Source organism: Malaclemys terrapin, chromosome 4, assembly GCF_027887155.1.
Source record: "Malaclemys terrapin pileata isolate rMalTer1 chromosome 4, rMalTer1.hap1, whole genome shotgun sequence".
In the NCBI taxonomy this organism is placed as follows: domain Eukaryota; kingdom Metazoa; phylum Chordata; order Testudines; family Emydidae; genus Malaclemys; species Malaclemys terrapin.
Window position 1 is genome coordinate 74,162,789 of NC_071508.1, and position 19,697 is coordinate 74,182,485.

At 44.7% G+C, this 19,697-nt stretch overlaps 1 protein-coding gene across 2 annotated transcripts in view; it reads left to right on the forward strand.

Moving 5' to 3' along the window:
* IFTAP (intraflagellar transport associated protein) overlaps positions 1-19,697 on the forward strand; it is a 72,248-nt gene that overhangs the window by 6,220 nt on the left and 46,331 nt on the right. Inside the window, exons 1-2 of one of the 2 annotated variants that reach the window (XM_054025632.1) lie at positions 5,901-6,506; positions 13,158-13,311. In XM_054025632.1, coding sequence (XP_053881607.1) covers positions 13,206-13,311 — 106 coding nt within the window. In that variant the 5' untranslated portion in view covers positions 5,901-6,506; positions 13,158-13,205. Of the gene's footprint in view, positions 1-5,900; positions 6,507-13,157; positions 13,312-19,697 lie in introns of those variants that run through there. The other variant, XM_054025631.1, reaches the window with a different exon arrangement.

The window sequence follows — 19,697 nt, forward strand, 5'->3', positions numbered from 1 at the left end:
CCTAATTCATGATGCGTCCACACTGGCAAGGCACATAGAGCGCCCGGACTCCATGGCTGGAGCGCTCCTGGTAATCCACCTCCACGAGAAGCATAACGCTTGCTCAGCCAGGCGTGGAGTGCTCTCAGCAAATCTTTCCAGGTGACCATGCCTACACGCGCCAGGCGATCCCCAGTATGGAGCAATGGCGAGGTGCTGGACCTCATCAGTGTTTGGGGGGAGGAAGCTGTCCAGTCCCAGCTGCACTCCAGCTGTAGGAATTACGATACCTTCGGGCAGATATCAAGGAACATGATGGAAAGGGGCAATGACTGGGACGCACGGCAGTGCAGCGTTAAAGTGAAGGAGCTGCGGAATGTGTACTGCAAAGCATGCGAGGCAAGCTGCTGCTCCGGTGCTGCACCCACGACCTGCCGTTTCTACAAAGAGCTGGACGCAATACTTGAGGGCGACTCCACTTCCACTCCGAAGAGCGCCGTGGACACTTCAGAGCCCAGTTCAACAAGGCAGGAGGAGGAGGAAAGCGGGAGTGAAGGTGCTGAGGAGGAGGGAGACAGCCCGGCAACCCTAGATTCATGCAGTCAGGAGCTGTTTTCAAGCCAGGAGCAAGGTAGACAGTCGCAGCCGATGGTGCTTGGGGAAGAACAAACACCAGAGGAGGTGCCCGGTAAGTGGCTTTTATTTTGGGAGGGAAGTTGTTCGGTGTGGGCTCTTGGAGCGAGGAGGGTTAGAGCTGCATGCATGCCTAGATGCGGAATCGAGCGTTGATGTGCTGTCTCACATCGCGGTAATCGGCCTCAGTGGTCTCTTCAAAGGTCTCATGGAAAAGCTGGGCAATCCGCTTGCGCAGGTTCCTTGTCAGAGCTACTGTGCTCTTTGTCCCAGTAAGGCTAACATGTCCGTGCCACTGTGCCATGACGGGCGGGGGGACCATTGCTGCATACAGGCAAGCTGCATATGGGCCAGGGCGGAAGCCGCATTGTAGTAGAAGATACCTCCTTGCTTCCCACGTCACCCTCAGCAGCGAGATGTCTTCTAGGACGAACTCATCCTGTGGAAAATGTGGGGACAGTGTACAGTAGATATTGGCTCTCCCCAAGGCACAGAACCCCAGAGGACAGTACAGCTGTGAAACAATCAGTCCCCCTTGCCCCTGTGCTTACTCACTATTTTGGGGCTCCTGTGGGTTATGTGTGCTTGCTTTGGGATGGGCAATTTCTGCTATTGTGTACACTGGACTTGTCTTTAAATATGGTCGAATCATTGCTCTGACTAGTGTGAATGATGCTGCCTCTGTTAAGTGTTGTATTTTGGCTTTACAGATGCAACCTTGAGATCCCAGCTGTCCTTGTTATCAACGGTCGAAAGACTCCAAAGAATCAGGAAGCAGATGTGAAGAAGCAAAGAGGACATGCTGCATGAAGTAATGCAGCAGTCCCTTAATGAAAATCAAAAAGTGCAGGAGTGGCGGGATAGTGAAAGGAGGGTCCGCCAGCAGAATGCGGATCGCTGGCACCAAAGCACGGAGCAGCTGCTAAGCATCATGGAGCATCAAGTAGACTCAGTACAGGCGCTCATAGCAATGTAGGCGGAGCACTTCTGCGCCCGCCTCCCCCGCAGCCCTTGTCCCAAAACTCTTTCCCTTGTGCCCCCATGTCACCGCCAACCCACTTTTCACAACATCCAGGTTCTTATCACCACCAGCTGCTTCCAACACCTGTAGCTTCACCACCCAGCCCTGAAACTACAACCCTTACCCACTGCACTCAACCTCATCACCACGCATTTTAGCCAGCCTGAAGTGCAGCACTCATTGCAAGGCACTCCAGACAGGAAGGCTGAATATGATAACAGGACATACGCAAATCTGTGACTGTCTCGTTTCCCACCTTAATAGCCCTGCTCTCTGGCTGTTCAAATTCAGCCTCCAGGTGTTGAACGTCCGAGGTCCATGCCTGAGTGAATCTTTCACCCTTTTCTTCACAAATGTTATGGAGGGTACAGCATGTGGATATAAGCGTGGGAATGTTGTCATCGGCTAGGTCCAGCTTCCCATACAGACAGTGCCAGCGGCCCTTTAAATGGTGAAAAGCACACACAGTCATTCTGCACTGACTCAGCCTGTTGTTGAACCGCTCCTTGCTGCTGTCAAGGCTCCCTGTGTAGGGTTTCATGAGCCACGGCATTAAAGGGTAAGCAGGGTCTCCAAGGATCACAATGGGCATTTCGACTTCCCCTATGGTGATCTTCTGGTCTAGGAAGAAAGTCCCGGCTTGCAGTTTCCTGAACAGGCCTGTGTTCCGAAAGATGCGTGCATCATGCATCTTTCCGGACCAACCTGAGTTAATGTCAATGAAACGCCCACGGTGATCCACAAGCGCCTGGGGAACCATAGAGAAATACCCCTTCCGATTAATGTACTCGGAGGCTAGGTGGGCTGTTGCCAGAATTGGAATATGTGTCCCATCTATCGCCCCTCTGCAATTAGGGAAACCCATTTGTGGAAAGCCAGCCACAATGTCCTGCACGTTACCCAGAGTCACGGTTCTTCTGAGCAGGATGCAATTAATGACCCTGCAAATTTGCATCAGCACGATTCCAACGGTCGATTTTCCCACTCCAAAGTGGTTAGCGACCTATCGGTAGTTGTCTGGAGTGGCCAGCTTCCAGATTGCAATAGCCACCTGCTTCTCCTCTTGCAGGGCAGCTCTCAATCTTGTGTCCTTCCGCCGCAGGGTGGTGGCGAGCTCAGCACACAGTCCCATGAAAGTGGCTTTTCTCATCCAAAAGTTCTGCAGCCACTGCTCATCATCCCAGACTTGCATGACGATGTGATCCCACCACTCAGTGCTTGTTTCCCGAGCCCAAAAGCGGCGTTCCACTGTCATGAGCATGTCCGTGAATGCCACAGGCAGTCTCGTGTGGTATGCTTTATGCGAGTTGACATCATTGTCAGATTTCTCACTGTCAGTTTGTAGCTTAAGGAGTAACTCGACTGTAATTCGTGACGTGCTTGCGAAACCCATCAGCATGTTCCTCAGCTGTTCGGGATCCATTCCCTCAGACCGAAAGGGAAGACAAGAGCGCGCAGTACAAAAAATGTTGAAAGATGGTGCCAAATGTGGACAGAAGCACAGGGATTGCTGGGATGTGAAGCGATGCATCACGGGGCAACGGGACAGGACCCAGAATGACCCGCACCTCCCTGCCCCCTTTGCAGAAGCTACAGCGCCATAATGGGAAGAGGTGCTCTGTGAGATAGCTGCCCATAATGCACCGCTCCCAATGCCACTGCAAGTGCCGCAAATGTAGCTACGCCAGTGCGCTCAGGGGCGGCTCCAGGCACCAACGCACCAAGCGTGTGCCTGGAACAGCAAGCTGCGGGGGGTGGCGTGCCAGTTGCCGTGAGGGTGGCAGTCAGGCTGCCTTCGGTGGCATGCCTGCAGGAGGTCCGCCAGTCCCGCGGTTTCGGCAGCGAGTATGCCGAAGGCGCAGGACCGGCGGACCTCCCGCAGGCATGCCGCCGAAGGCAGCCTGACTGCCGTGCTTGCTTGGGGTGGCAAAATACATAGAGCCGCCCCTGAGTGCGCTTGCAGCTGACAGTGTGAACACACTGCAGCTCTTTCCCTGATGCGGTTTCCGAGGGCTGGTTTAACTCACAGCGCTCTAAATCTGCAAGTGTAGCCATGCCCTCAAGGGAAAGAGCCTGAATTGGAATTTGGCCAGGACATCAGGGTGAATACACTCTTGTAAAAAGTGCCAGGAGACCTTTAATGACTGTAATGCAGACATAAGAGTGCATTTATGTCTCATCTGAAATATGCACCTCCAGCAGCACAATGTTCTCTAACACCCGTGTTGGTACGTTGCTTCAGTGCTGACACTTGGAGGCCATCACATTAATAAAGATAGACTTGAACCACAATGTTCAGATCCAGAATTGAACTTCCCCCAAATTCTGGGCTGTTCAGATCAGGTTCATTTCTATTTCCAGTAGCACCTAGATGATATTTGTCAGTTTCCCATCCAAGTATTGACCCAGCCTGACCCTCTTTAGTTTGTATGATCAGAGGAAAAGTTGGTCTGACTGCAGAAGTGCTGCACAGATTTCAAAAGAAAATTGACAATTTTTTTCTAGTGCCTCGCCTCATATTTTAGATTCATTTTACTCTCCCTGTGTCACTTAGTGTGTCTTGTCCTTAGAAAATGCTTGTCTTTCTAACATAATCAATTTGGCTCAGAGGAAAGGGAAGTTAAACTTTGCCTGCAATAAAGTGCTAATCACAAGTACTGCCCTACTGGATGAGAACAATGGTCTTTTTAGTACAGTCGCCTTTCTGCAACAGTGATCAGCTCCTTCAGAGGAAGGGGCATGAAATCCTGCAGTAGGTAGTTTTGGAGTCACCTGTCCACAAGGGAAATCAGAAGAATCCTGTTCACAATTATGTGTGCTCAGAAAACTCAGATTCCTAACATGAAAATGTCGGATTCTCCTCCTGAATTTGTTTGGCAGTTAAAGGCATAGCACCATACAAAAACTGTATCCATTTAACAGACCCATTCCTTTAAAAATAGTATTTTAATAAAATGAATTTAGGTAGCAGGTCTTTAACTGGTCACTTGCTAACTGGCCATATTGTTTCAATTGGTTTATTTCTTCTACGGGAATTCATTTGAAATATGTCTCTTACATTTAATACAGGATCCTTCATTCCAAATGATCCCAAATTGCTTTAAAAATTTCAAAAAACATCTGCCAATGACATGCAGTCACCTCTGAGGTGGACCTCATCAGTTGGCTAACCGTGCACTGCAGTTTGCTATGGAGAGTGAAGGATGTCTTATTCAAATGCAAGAGGGCTGTAGAGCTGACACTGGCTCTGGTGAAAAGTACCAGGGGGTCCTTAATGACTTCAGAACAGTGCCCTTTAACACTATACCTTACTGGGCATCAGAGCCGTCCCTTGGGTACGGCGAATTGGGGCGACTGCTCTGGGCCCTGTGCTTTGGGGGGCCCCACGGGCTGCTGGTGCGATTGACCGGTGCCAGGCATGGTTGGTCCTGGAAGTGACGGATTCGTCACTTCCGCCCCAGGCCCCTCACCCCCCTAGGGACGGCCCTGCTGGGCATTCAGCACTGACATGGGCTGTCTATACTGCCTGCAGCAGCGAGTCTCAGAGACAGACTGGGGCTCGTGACGCCTGCGCTATAGCACTAAAATTAGCAGTGGAGACATTTGGGCTCAGGTTCTGAAGCCAAGGGAGGGGGGTTGGCCAAGCTCCAGGCCAAGATGTAATTTCTGCACAGCTATTTTTAGCTCTGTAGTGTGAGCCCCATGAGCCCACGTCTGTTGACCCGGGCTCTAAACTCACTGCTGTACTGTTGCTCACTGTGTAGATGTACCCAGTGTTAAAGAGTGCCCAGCTGCATTCCTAACATCACCTTTTGAAGCAAATGAGGTTTCTTTGGAGGCCTCCCATACCAGAGCTGATGATACCCACCAGCGCTTATTCTCTGAGATCTGAAAAGGTCACACCGCATGGGATTGTGGCTGCTGGTTTTAGAAAAAGAAATTTACCCTTGTAGCCAGTCCAATTCTTTTCTTTCCCTAAATAATCTTTTAAGTAGGCAGCACTGTCAGAGCCATTTGGAATGCACAACACCTAATTAGGCACTGAACTCAGGTAATATTTCCACAATCAAACGAGAGCAATATGGTTGCTTGCAGTTAAAGTTCTTAGATAGCAGGGCATCTGCAAAGATGAGATTTAGGGCCAAGTATTATAAAAGCACAAGCAAATCCCAGTCAAGTAAATGGGTGCTGCACACATGTGCATCTAAAGGCCTGCTCCTTCTCCCACTAAAGTCAGTGGGAAACTTCCAGTGACTTCAGTGGGATTAGGCTCCTAGGTCTTGAAAATAGTTTGAACTAAAACAAAAAACATCCAATAATCATTTGAAAGTTTTTCTCCTTCATAACTGAAACATCCATGCTTTGAGTTCGTTCATATAGTTCAGTTGATCTGCACCTGCTCATAACCAGAGGCTTAGGGTCTTCTTTAAAGTTCATACCAGGAGCTGCTCTCTAGTTGCAGGTGGCTGGGGGTTGGGGGAGGAGGTAGGGCAGGACTGTAACACAAGGAGGATAGGGAGTTTTTCTGTACAACTGCAGTGCTGCAGTACAACCAACATGACAAACTGCTATAAAGGAATGTAGTTTTTAAAAAGTTGTTGCTCCTGTCTCGAGAAAGTTAGGGATCCCCAAGCATCACCCCTCTTATACCTCTTTTATTCTCTGTTCTCTTGAGGTACCATGTTGTAGTGACTTTTCTGATATATAGAATCAATGTAAGCTCTTCTTCAACAGAAAGAAAAAAGCTACAACTACAGACAAACAGACTTCCATTCAGCTTGAGTTCCACTTTTGTCTCTATTGTTTACCAGGGATCACACCCTGTTTGGAACTATACAGCACACACGACCATCTAGAGGCTGAATGATATACTGTGAGTAAACATATTACAGGGACTGCTGTTCTGGCCAAGGTGGATGGACCACAGCTTTCTGAGGAGTTTGTCACTGAGGTTCTTGAGCTGTCCAGTAGGCAGGGGATAGGACTGTGAAATGCAGGGTACTTATGACCCATCTGTCAATTGCACCATATTACGAAGCACACTTGCTTAATTTAGACTCTTGCTTAATTTAGACTCACATTTACTTCTGCCCTACGGAGACCTGATGCTAACTCATTGTTTATTGCAATAATAATAGTATTGTAGCAAATCCATAGCCACCTAAGACTTCATGGTGACCTCCATGCTGATCACCATTGTGACAGTGGGGACAGAATTCAGACCCTCTTGCTTCAGAAGCATAGACCCCTACTACTAAGGCTAAGTGAGAAATGGCTGTAGGTGTTAGCAGTATAGGGTATATGAGACACAGTTCAGCTGTAGGAGGGGCCTGCTTCCCCAGCAGCTACACTGCTGCATGCCTGGCTCTCCCTTAGCCCCTATTCTGCCACCCTAGCCAGGCCACAATTCAGCGCAAAGGAAGTTCCTTGCATGGAGGTTTTGCTGGTGCAAGAGCAAAGTAAGTTTTACTGATGAAAGGTGCTATAGAAATGTATGTGGCTTATCACTGTCATCTAGGCTGGAAGAGAACAGATTTTGGTTTTATAATCTGGATATCTCAAGGAGATTTGGAAAACAATGATTTGAGTCCGATATAGGATCAGGCACTGTACAGTTAAAACAGAGCATCTGACGTTAAACTAATACAGTTGGGAAGCCTGGGACATTCGGATTTAGATGATAAACTCTTCAGGACAGTGACTCTGTCTTCCTGTATCCCTACATGCATCGAAATACTGCTCTATAAATAAATATACTAATGAATTACCTGTTTTTATTGAGGATGATTGTTGACAGATCCAAATTCCCAGCATTGGAATGTGATTTTCCCCTTTGTATGATAATCAAAAAGACGATACCACATGACGCAGTAGTGGAATATTTATTTCTGAACAGTAGAATTATGTAGGGTTTTTCTATGTGCGGTTAGGCACTGCTGCTTTCTCAGTTTATAAGTTCGTAAGTTCATTTTGCTTTCACTGGTTTAAAAAATATCACTTAAAAAAATAATAATGACTTGCTCAGAAATGCTGTATAAAACAAGAAGTCCATGTTTCATAGCTACTACATTTTTCATTTTTTAATGGAATTAATAACTGTGTAATTGAAATCATGCTAATACTCAGCCAGCTTGCCTCTGGGATACACTGCAGACATCTCTGGTTTGGTTTAAACAGCTGAGAGGAAGACTACATTTTGGGAAATAAAATTGATTCTGCACAATCTGCTGATGATCAGCAAGCCTTAATGAATGATAGCCTGAAGTAACCTCATTACTGTAATGGATGGATGAGCAGGAAAGGAATGCAAATTTTTCTAAAAGAAAAAAATTTGGTTTCTGCTTAAACACATCATTTTCAGAAACTCATATTCTGTTACTATTCATAAGAATGTAAAAACAACCATACCGGGTCAGACCAATGGCCCACCTGGCCCAGTATCCTGTCTTCAGACAGGAGCCAGTGTAGATACTTCAGAGGGAATGAACAGAACAGGGCAATTATCAACTGATCCATCCCCTGTCATCCAGTCCCAGCTTCTGGCAATTGGAAGTTTAGGGACACCAGAGCATGGGGTTGCGTCCCTGATCATCTTGGCTAATAGCCATTGAGGGGCCTATCCTCCATGAACTTACCTAATTATTTTTTGAACCCAGTTATACTTTCCCTCCAGTGCTTCTAACAAGTGGAAAGGATTCAGGAGGATTTGACATCCTCTTCCCCCAAGGAGAAACTTCATAACTCTTTTGATGTATTGGAGGGACCGCCTCTGGGGAGAAAAGGGATGATATCAGTCACCATGGTCCATTCAGGCCTTGTTCTCATTATTGAGACTGTTAGCGACAGCAGACATCAGATCCACTAGGAATTGGACTAATTCACCAACATCTTTTACATAGGCAGCCAAACAGCTGTCATGTGACAGTGCCTTTTGGTTGATATCAACCTGAGCTAGATTTGAACTGGTGACCTAGCAGTCAAAATTTCCCCAAGCCAAGGGCTCATCAGGCTGATGCAGTTCAGGCACCTCCATGTCATAGCTAACAGTACACAAGGGAATGATGTAGCCAGCATCACGTCCAACTGCCTTTGATTGCCCTAGCCCAATAGGTCAGGTATCTGTTTTACAGCTGGGTGAACTGGAGGTGGCCTTTCACTGTGAGATTGAGCAAGACTCAAACCCAGGTCTTTCAGGACTGTCATTGAGCACCTTACTACTCAGCCATCCTCCTTTGAAAGGTCTATATGCCCCTATTCTTCCTTCAGTCTGATTCTCTCCTCTGCAAGACAAAAAATTGACTTTAGTCCCTGCCAGTTTTCTGGTTCTATATTGTCTCTTTTCCTCTAGATTTGGGTGGAGGTACCACAGTGTAACGAATCCTTAAAAAGTCACATCCTGAGAAATATGGCCACATCAAACGTAGAAATCCTGAAGGATTCTCAAGCATTAGGAGATCCAGAATGCTAAGCTAAGAGAAACTCAGTTGCTTTGTTGATATGAGTTCAGCTAGGGTGCCTCTTGTATATTGTGAATTGCATGAATGCACTAGCCTTTAGCTTTTGGAAAGCAGGGTTCAGATATGGGTTAGTTCAAAAACGAAAATGAGAGTTTGCTGGTCAGCCTGGTTTCCCTTGTTTGCACCACAAAATTTCTGCACAGGGCTGACACAGTCTGAAACAACTGCTGGTCTTTATTTAAGAGAGACATGGGACTGGTGTAGAAGCGATGCAGCAGGAAGCCACAATGGAGTAAAAATGTGCCAGTATAAGAACGTAGGTAGATAGTGTTGGGACAGTTTTCCTAACACATTTCCAGCCATGTACAACTTGTCTATTTCAAGAATGCTAATAATCCACCAAGTCTCAACCCTTATCATCCAGACCCATGCAACATAGAACCCAAAACTTCTCCAGAGTGACTAGAATTAGAATGAACAGACCATTTGGGTGTAGAATCCGCATGCAAAGCGATTTGCATATTTCATGGTGTGGAAAACTGGAGATTTTTTATGATTGATAGAACCTTATGCTTCTATAAAGAATCCACCTGATTCTTCCTAGTCACCATCTCCTAATGTTACTAGGCCTGCAATAGACCCCGGAAATAAAATAGCAAAACCCTAACACACATCAGCAGGGGTAAAATATACATATAGGTGACAATAAATGAAAAGGAGGTGGGTTTTTTATCTCCCATCTCAGGATTTATCAACCGTATAACTAATTATTTTGTTCTGTAATGCGCTTTTGTGGTTTTCAAAAACTGTAAAAGGAAATTCACCCTATGAATTATACAGATTACAGCACTTATTTTATTTCCTTAGCCAAGATGAACTATATTTCACTCTTCAGCATAGCTAAGGCCAGACACTGGTCTCATTTACACTGGTGTACATCTGGAGCAACTCCACTGACTCCACAGTTACACTGCTGTAACCAAGAGCAGAATCTGGTCCATTCTTCTGCAGAGAGACTTTCAAAACTTGAGAAAGTGACTGTTTGCCAAGCCTGGAAAACCACTGGGAAATTTTCTCTCATGTCATTAAGAAGCAGCAATAGATTCAGTGGGTTTTCTCCCTATAGTGCATGTATAAATGCCAGTATCCAGGACTGGCTCTTGAAGAGATTAGGGTTCCAGACTTTACCCCTGGTATTTGGCTGGACATCCGCACCTGGAGGTCAACATTGCATCTTCTCTCCAACCTTAATTATAAAACCAAGGCCCAGCTTTTTGTGTCGAATCCTGGTGTGCCATTGCTACCCTGCCTGTTATTCAGCAGGGAATGTTCGCACTTACAACTGAGCTGAGATGGCTCCAGTTCCAGCATTTAGAGCCTCTCAAGTTCTGTTACAAGTTAGCGAGTACACAAGTGAGTGAGAGATGGGCAGGGGCCCTGGTCTAAGAGCCAGCACAAAGACTGGAATTCAAGCTGATCATTAAGGAAGAGTGGTTGCAGAGCCTGCTGGATGGGAAAGTCACTGATGAGCACAGCTGGAGTTATAGTTTGGTAAAGAGTTACAGTTGCCCCCAAAAGTTGGGAATCACTGGTCTAAGATACTAGCACAGGGATTGAAAACCTTTGGCTTGCGGCTCGTCAGGGAAATCCGCTGGCGGGCCGGGACAGTTTGGTTACCTGCAGTGTCCGCAGGTTTGGCCGATCGCAGCTCCCACTGGCCGCGGTTCGCCGTTCCATCCCTCTGCCCGCGCTGCTTCCCGCAGCCCCCGTTGGCCTGGAAAGGCGAACCACGGCCAGTGGGAGCTGCGATCAACCGAATTTGCAGATGCTGCAGGTAAACAAACCATCCCTGCCCACCAGTGGATTTCCCTGATGGGCTGCATGCCAAAGGTTGCTGATCCCTATACTAGCACATAATAGAGCAAAGGATCATTAGGAGATCTTGGCTGTATTCCCAACTTTACCACTAGCTCACTGGCAAATCACTTTAACTCTCTGTGCCTCAGTTTCACCGTTTGTAAAAGGGGGATAATATTTCTTGGCACTTACCACCCAGGAGGGTTGTGAGTTGGATTCATTCATGTTTGTAAAGCACTTAGAAATCCTTAGCTAGCAGGTGCTGCAGAAGGGCAAAGCATTGTCATTAGTATTTAGATCTTAGATTAACAGATTAACAAATGAGGTTCTTTCATAAGTCCTTACAAGTCTTAGCCGTTCGCACAGTGAAATTTACTTAGAGTAGTGACACTAATAACTGAACAGTGATGAAAATATAAAACAAAGCATTGCTTCCTCTTGAAAACCACTAGAATTTGCATAAACCACGTTGTCCGTCTGGTAAATGATTATCTGCTCGGTCAGTGCCTAGAGTGGTTAATATTAGCTTGTTTTTAGTGAAACTTAAAGTTCTGTGTTTTGGACTCTATGTGTTTTGGTTTATTTTAAACTTCAGAACAATCACCTCCTGTGACAATCAACAGCACGACAGAGTTAGAATTCATGGTTTATTTTGATGCTGTGGTTTGGATGTTCCGGGTTCATTCTGCTTTAACTGCAAATCCAAAATAAAAGGATAAATAAACATAGTCCCACTGAGATCAACGGTAATATTGCCATTGACTTCAGCGGAGCAGGTTTTCACCTCTAAAGTTGTTTCTTAGTGCTCCTGTAAATTAAAGACTGTATTTCCAAAAGGCAAGAAGCCCTGGGCAGCGTGAAGACATTTGTGTGTAATTGCACGCTTAATATGCATACACATCTATAAAAATTGTGTATATAAACTGGGTAGTTACACATGCACAGCTAGGCTCCCACCTGGCCACTTGAGTGTGGGACTGCAGTAATGGGTAGAAATTATGTATGTGTGCACGCTAGCCTGGTCCTATATGTACTGAATTTCCATAATAATACATAGCACTTTGAAGCACTGTACAACAACATTAACGATGTAATTGAAATGCAACTGTCTCAGGGGCCGTCACTTTCCTTATGCCCTATTGAAAGTCAAGATCAGTTGGATGCTGCAGCTGTCTAGTCAGAGCGTTAAATTCCTGGAGACAGCAGAGCATTGTCAGTCGAGGTCCCGTAGTTCTCGGCATTTGTTCTTTGCCTTCCACAATGTGTCTCTTGTGCTGATTGGGGCCTTTGTGTTCTGCGTCAATACAAATAAATAATAAGGTAATATCACATTCTTCCAAAGCTTGGGTTTAGTGGCTTTGAGAATATAGTACAAGATGCACCTATGAAATGAGCTGGTGGATTCAGTCCAAGTTCCCTGTGTACAGGTGTCCCTATCATAAAATCCGGCACCACAACTAGCGCTAAGTGGCACCCTCTCAGCAAAGAAATCAAGGGTTGGACAGGCAGTGTTACTGAATTACTTAGGTCTGGTCTATACTACCCGCCTGAATCGGCGGGTAGAAATCGACCTCTCGGGGATCGATTTATCACGTCCCGTCGGGACGCGACAATCGATCCCCGAATCGGCGCTCTAACTCCACCAGCGGAGGTGGTAGTAAGCGCCGCCGACAAAAAGCGGCAGAAGTCGATTTTGCCGCTGTCCTCACAACGGAGTAAGTCGGCTGCAATACGTCAAATTCAGCTACGCTATTCACGTAGCTGAATTTGCGTATCTTAAATCGACTCCCCGCTGTAGTGTAGATGTACCCTTAGACATGGTCCCTCCTGAACAGGGTGGAAGCATGTTGGTAGGACATTCTGGGAGACACAAGCACTGTTGCGTTGCCTACACAGTACCTGTTCTATGGATAGACACCTTCTTTCTCCCAGGATTCAAATAGGCCACTTATTTGTCACCTAAATGCACCTGAAATAACTGTGGCCCTAATCCTACAAATGCCTTCCCCTGTGCCTTCCAAGAACCCTAATGAAGTAATCACGGCCTACAGAAGGAGAGAAATAGCTGATTCTCTGAATTCCAGTGCTCACCTGTACTATGCTAACTAGAGAAACTTCCTCTGAAGTTAAAAGACCCTCTGATTTGTTTTCTGCCTGAAGAATAAAAATGGTTTTGTTATTATATATGGTTCTCCCATTTTTCATTACAGAGGAATCCTCTTAGAAAAGGTATGCCTGTTTGATTGTCATGGTCATGGATGATGGAAAAGCAACCGTCAAACAACAGTGTCCTTGATCAGTTTATTAATAGCCAGGAGCAGACATATGAAGAATTTCTCAGCACGTTCACTTATCTTTGGAAAGGTATGTCTGCTTCTAAAGTTTCCCATAACAAATTACATTGAGAAAGGAAGAGTGTAAGCATAAAGAGAGGCAGTGTTGTCTAGTGGATAGGGCGCTCTACTGGGAGTCAGGACACCTGGGTTCTTTCCTGGTTTTGCCACTGACCTACTGTGTGACCTTGGGCAAGTCACTTCAACTCTCTGTGACTTAGTTTCCCCTGCCACCTTTTGTTTGCCATATCTATTTAGATTATAATCTCTTGGGGGCAGGGACTCTGTTTCTCTCTCTTTGTATGTACAGTGCCTCGCACAATGAGGTCTCAGTCTTGGTTGGGGTCTCCAGGTACTAGTGAAATGATAATAGGTTGGCCAGGTTTTTTGTGTTTTTCAGATACAGTGCGAGTGGAATTCACAACCACACTGCTATCCACAACTTTACTTCACTTAGTTTATAGGCTGTTGGTCTTGACATAAGGCTAGATGTGTATTGTATAAGAAGTTCTGAATTTTTGTTGCGCATGCAGCTCAGTGAGTGTAGGAAGGTGGAAGATTGCAGGCTGCTTGGAAGAGTGCAGGCTAGAATTTCCAACCCTGGGCGATGTCAGTGGAAGCTGTGGGTGTTCAGCACCTCTGAAATCAGATCATTGTTATGTAGATGCCTGAATATGGATTTAGTTTCCCCATGTTTGAAAATGTTGACCACAAAGTATAGTGCATTTCACTGAATTCAATTGCCAGTTGATTTGACTTTCTGATTGATTTGATCAACCCCTCAGGAAAAATGTTAATAAAAATAGCAAAACTTTGTTCCTTTATTTTGATCAATTTTGACCACATTAGTTAGATTTTATTGGGTGATTCAATACCTGTCTTGAGTTTATCGCTAATAAGGAGGGGACCAAAAATTTGAATGCAAGAAAGATAAAGAGTCCAAGGAAGATACACAATAATAAAAGATGCCTTGTGGCTCATGGTTAGGGCTATGATTTTGACATGGAGATTATTCAAATTCATGCTTTCCATGGCCACTGTAAAGATTGTGAAATCTTGAAAATGGCTGCTAAACACACATTTGATTAGGCCCCCAAACCAAATGACGTTGCGAACTGGTGCACAGGGACGCAGGTTCAGCCTGTCTGCTACTCCATCTCCACTTATTGAGGGGTGAGGGTGGGGGCCAAACATGAGTGGCACCGTGACCCAGTAAGACAAGTCACAAGGCCCAGCCCTGCGGTACAAGAGCTGCCGCTGCAGGGTGAATGTGTGGTGGGCTCTCTCTCGAACCCCTCATCCCCGGGTCTCATCTTTCAGCACCTCCACTTTATTCCTGTGTATGATGTAGAAAAACGTATATTATTTGGTGACCTTTCTGAGACTTACTGGTTTTTTTCCCTGCCTCTCTGCTGTAAAATTTACTAAAAATTTCTTTACTCATGGTTGTGTTATTCAGGCAGTCTGATTGGCATTATAAGTGCTGATTACATGTGTTCTGCAATCTGTGTTATGCACTGAGCTGGTCATATGGATAACTTAGATCGACAATTGATAAGGAAGGATTTAAAGTGAAGGAAGACCCTGTAGTGAATGAAAGACTAAAGTGTTTCTTTCAGACAGCCATGCTTTCTGAATGAAGTAAGCATAGCAGGTGGAGCTGAAACTGTCTCCGAGATCCAAACACCCACAAACTCTAGCGAAGTGCAGATCTGGTTTCAAACTCTACAGTTCAGGCTCATCACTGGTAAAAACTGCACCCCTGGGTTCTTTAAATCAGCCTTACAAAATGAGTATGCCAATTTAATATTCCCCAATTACATTGCTCTTGACCACCACTTTCTATTAAGAGTGATATCTTCATCTTATTCCAGAAGCAGAATATTTTCCAATTACACCATGCGGCATGCTCCATTGATTGGCACTCAGAACCCTGCTCTGTCCTTGTCTGTCAGGCACTAGAGCCTTGTCATTCACAGGCACTAGAGTAGAAAACGCAGTTGGGGGAGTGGAAACGGTCTCAGCAGTGCTCCCATGCCAGCCTTCCCACTCCCAGAAAACCAGAGAGAAGGTGAGACACTGGGGGGATCAGATAAGAGGGTTAATACTAGGGTCTGGCCTGAAACAAAGTTCTTTATGTACAGCTGTTGCACTGGGGACAGCTCAGATCCAAGACACAGGGTGCATCTTGCTATGCAGCTTGCAGAAAGCCACAGCATGTACTTCATTCACCTTGGTTCTCAACACAGCATCTGACTCTAAATGTGTGTATAAAACGTATCTGAAGTTCTAGCTGAAATAAATGATTGTACCAGTCCAGGAAACTGCATTTCTAAACAAAATAATTTGGGTTGCTTTTTTTTTTCCCTTTCAGAATACCCAAAGGCACCGGTTCACATTATAAACTAATGACCTGCAAAAATTCCACTTAAAGCACAAAGCCTTAAGAGCTGGAACAGTGCAAAAATGCATTTTAAACTATTGGACTCCTATTTTATTTCTTTGGTACTCAAATATAATGAGAAAGAGCCATTTGGATTTTAATGAAAATAATTTAAAAGGGCAACTTGGGTAGATCAGGGTATATTTGATAATGAAGCTCAGAGGTTTTCACTTCTAGGTCAGCACCAGTTCAAGTCCCTTGTATGGCCAGATGTAAAAATAAAAGACTGCTGATGTTTTGCACATTTATTTGCATGATTAAATTTGCATGCACTGCAAACATGATTATGCTTTTACAAACCAGGTATGTACATGTGAAAATGCCTAGTTTGTGTCTGCAGACTCAGTAATTTCACATATACATTTTTAGACCTTTAAGTACCTATTTTCATCCTCAAATATCCAATGTGCATATGCCCTTGTGTGTGCGAATTGAGATACTTAGGTATACCCACATTTTTAGATGTGGACTATGGGCATCTTTTTAAAAACAATTTTTCTTGCAAGTGATCCCCATCTAATGGCTCTTTGGTGGTCAAACTGCTGGGAAATTAGGAGAAAAAATCACAGAGAGTTACTTGGATCCCATTGGTATTTCAGGGTGTCTGTGTGTTTAGATTCTTACTCATGGTGATTCTTGTTCATGTGCATGGGGTCAAACTGCCTTCCTGATTTGGGGTCAGGAGGAAATTTTCCCTACAGGTTTTTTTTTTATCACTCAAGCATCCCGTAAGGCTCTATCTGCCTATTATTAATACATTATTTTATCTTTATTTGCTAAGCATCAATAGCTCCAACAAAACACAGAAGAATGGATGGTCTCTGTCCCAGGGAACTCATGATCTAAACAGACAGGCAAGACAAAATACAGTGGGAGATCTAGAGGAAGGGGCCCTTTGGCAGTACAAATGTGTCACCCAGGAGTTTCCCATTGTGTGTATGTAGGGGTCATCTCTTTGTTTTGTATTCCAAAACCTGTTTCTTGGAATTGTAGAAAGCTGAGTAGTAATGGATCCTGGCTATGATAAAGGCTATGATCCCAATAAAACAAAACTAATTTTTTATAATACTTACTCTCTCTCTCCCTCTCTCTCTCTCGCTCTGTGAATGTGTGATGTTACTCTCTATTGGCTGCTCTACAGGAAAGGTAGAGGATCTATTACTACTCCTAGTTAAGGAAATTCTCCTTTAGCTCAAGTGGTCTAGGTCTATGGTTTAGGAGTGGAAGGCTAAGATTCTCAGCCTGTTTCCCCAGTTTTGTGTGATTTATCTAGTAGTAACTGTGTCTGTTGTGACTAGCCCATGGAGCCGTGGTAACTTGCTTGGGGGAAAAAGCCGGGGGTTTAGTACAAGAAATTAAAAATTTTTGATTTTGTGATTCCTAAGCAGAGCTAGCTTGAGTCGCTATTATTGCATGCATACTACCCGTGGCAGTGTGAGGGTTCAAGAAACGAAGTGTTATACCTCACTTCTACCAGATCTGATAACAATGGCAGATGATTAAATGTCATTTAAAAAGAGTGAAGGCAGCATTTTAAAGGTCAGCACTCCTACAAAAGATGACCCAGATTTTTTTAATATATCATCTTTTAAAAAATTGACAGTATGTGGCAGCACTCGATGCATAATTGGTAGAGATTGTAATCATTTTTATTGACCCTATAGTGGGTACACACTTGAAGGCTAAATTGCAGCTCCAGTAAGTCCTATGGTTTTCCTGTGAATACTGTCCCAGGTATTTCCTTCATCCTAAGGATAGCATTAACAAGGGACATATAGTGTTTAGGGCATTGATGGACCTTCAGACAGGCAATATAGTCTAGTGCAGTGTTTCCCAAACTTGAGACGCCACTTATGTAGGGAAAGCCCCTGGTGGGCCGGGACGGTTTGTTTACCTGCCCCGTCTGCAGGTCCGGCTGATCGCGGCTCCCACTGGCCGCGGTTCACTGCTCCAGGCCAGTGGGAGCTGCGGGAAGAGGTGCGGGCCAAGGGACGTACTGGCCGCCGCTTCCAGCAGCCCAGATTGGTCTGGAGCAGCGAACTGCAGCCAGTGGGAGCCGTGATCGGCCGGACCTGCGGACGGGGCAGGTAAACAAACCGGCCCGGCCCGCCAGAGGCTTTCCCTACACAAGTGGCATCTCAAGTTTGGGAAACACTGGTCTAGTGGTACAGTTTGTTTCTGGTAGAAAGAAACTCCTGCATTGTCCTGCTCTCAGAAGCTTCAGCATAGGCAGAATACAACTGCCTGCTTATATAATGGGATTTGGGTAAATCCATAATAAAGGCAGTGGAAAGCAGCATTCTTTTATAATCATATTTCTTTCAACATATTCATTTATATTTTTCCCAGTTTCATTGTAACCTATTGTGCTCATGCTAGTATATGCATTTCTTTTTGGTTCGTTTGCACCTTTAAATTTTTAATATAAAAATGATGAAATAGAAATAAATAAATAACATTTACTTCCAGGCGCTGGGAAGTTTCAGTGCAGAGCAAATATTAACAAGAATAGTCTGATTGTGCAATTGGACCCACTTGGATGGACTTTCATGGCTTGGCGAAATCCCCTCGATGTCAGTGGAGCTCTGCGTGGATACAGAGATCCAGTTGCAGGATCAAGGCCTGAGTTAGAAGTCTGAGAAAAGTGGGTTTACAATAGAACTGATGACACAGCTTTATTTAGGTTGGAAGATGAGTGATATTTTCAATACTGACCATTCAGTAGAGCTGATTTATGCTCCACATCCCTTTGAATTTGAGCAAAAAAACCCTCACATATTTTAACTGCCTTTTCCAGCTTTAAAAACATGTTTTGAAATCTGCTGGTACAAAATAATAAGACAGCATCTGCTTGTTTTTCTAACTTCAGAGTGGAATGGGAAGTTCACTAGAGCATAAAGAATCTTCTTCCTCCCTTCCACAGAAACACAGAGAAAAATTAGAAATGGTCCAAGCTGCAAAATTTGCATCCGGATTTTAAATCACCCTTCTGAAAATCTGGAGGTGTTTTGATCCAGCATCTGGATTAGCCTGTTATATAGATAGAGGCTGTCAGTAGTTAAATTCTGATCTGAATTCGAGTTTGAGAGTGTTTGGGTACTGTGTTTACTTTAGTGTGGCCAGAAAGAAAGTGTGAAAAATCAGGACAGAGGGTGGGGTGTAATAGGAGCCCATATAAAAAAAAGCCCCAAATATCAGGACAGTCCCTATAAAATCGGGACATCTGGTCACCCTAGTTTAAGGTCAGTCCATAGTAGTTATTATATGTTCTATAGTTCACATCTCAAATATAGGGGTTTAGTTTGAATCTTGGATTTTTGATCAGACACATTAAGAAAAGGAAGTTCTTTTTGTATGCAGTGCTATTGTAGCCGTGTTGGTCCCAAGGTATTAGAGAGACAAGGTGGGTGAGGTTTGTCTCTCTTTTCACCAACAGAAGTTGGTCCAATAAAACATATTATCTCACCCACCTTGACCCTCAACGCTGTTGTTTTGATACTTTTGCACCCAGCAGCAGGCTGGCTAGTAGAGGAAGTTGGAAACTGACTGGTCACTTTTGTGCTTCCAGGTGGTATTTAAGAGGCATTTTCTGTGCTGTTGTGATCAGGTTAATTTAATTCCCCAGTGAATGTTGAGTGGTGTAGTTAGTTCACACTCCATTTAGCAATATCTGTCTGCTTCCTTTTTTTCGTTAACCACGTTAAAAAAAAACAAGTTTAAATTTCAGCATAAGTGGCCATGAAGGCCCTTTACACATGTGAGTTTAACAGCATGAAGCATGGCTGAAAATAACACAAGGGACAGCAATAAATTTACTTTAATTTAAAAAATGGACCAATAGGATGGCATTAACCCCAAGAGAAATTTGTAGTAGGCCTCGTATGAGTGGATTTGCCAATAAAAGCAACTAGGCAATTCAATAAAACTAATTAAATTAATCTGTCATCCCCAGGGAACTTAAGCAGGGCATGAAA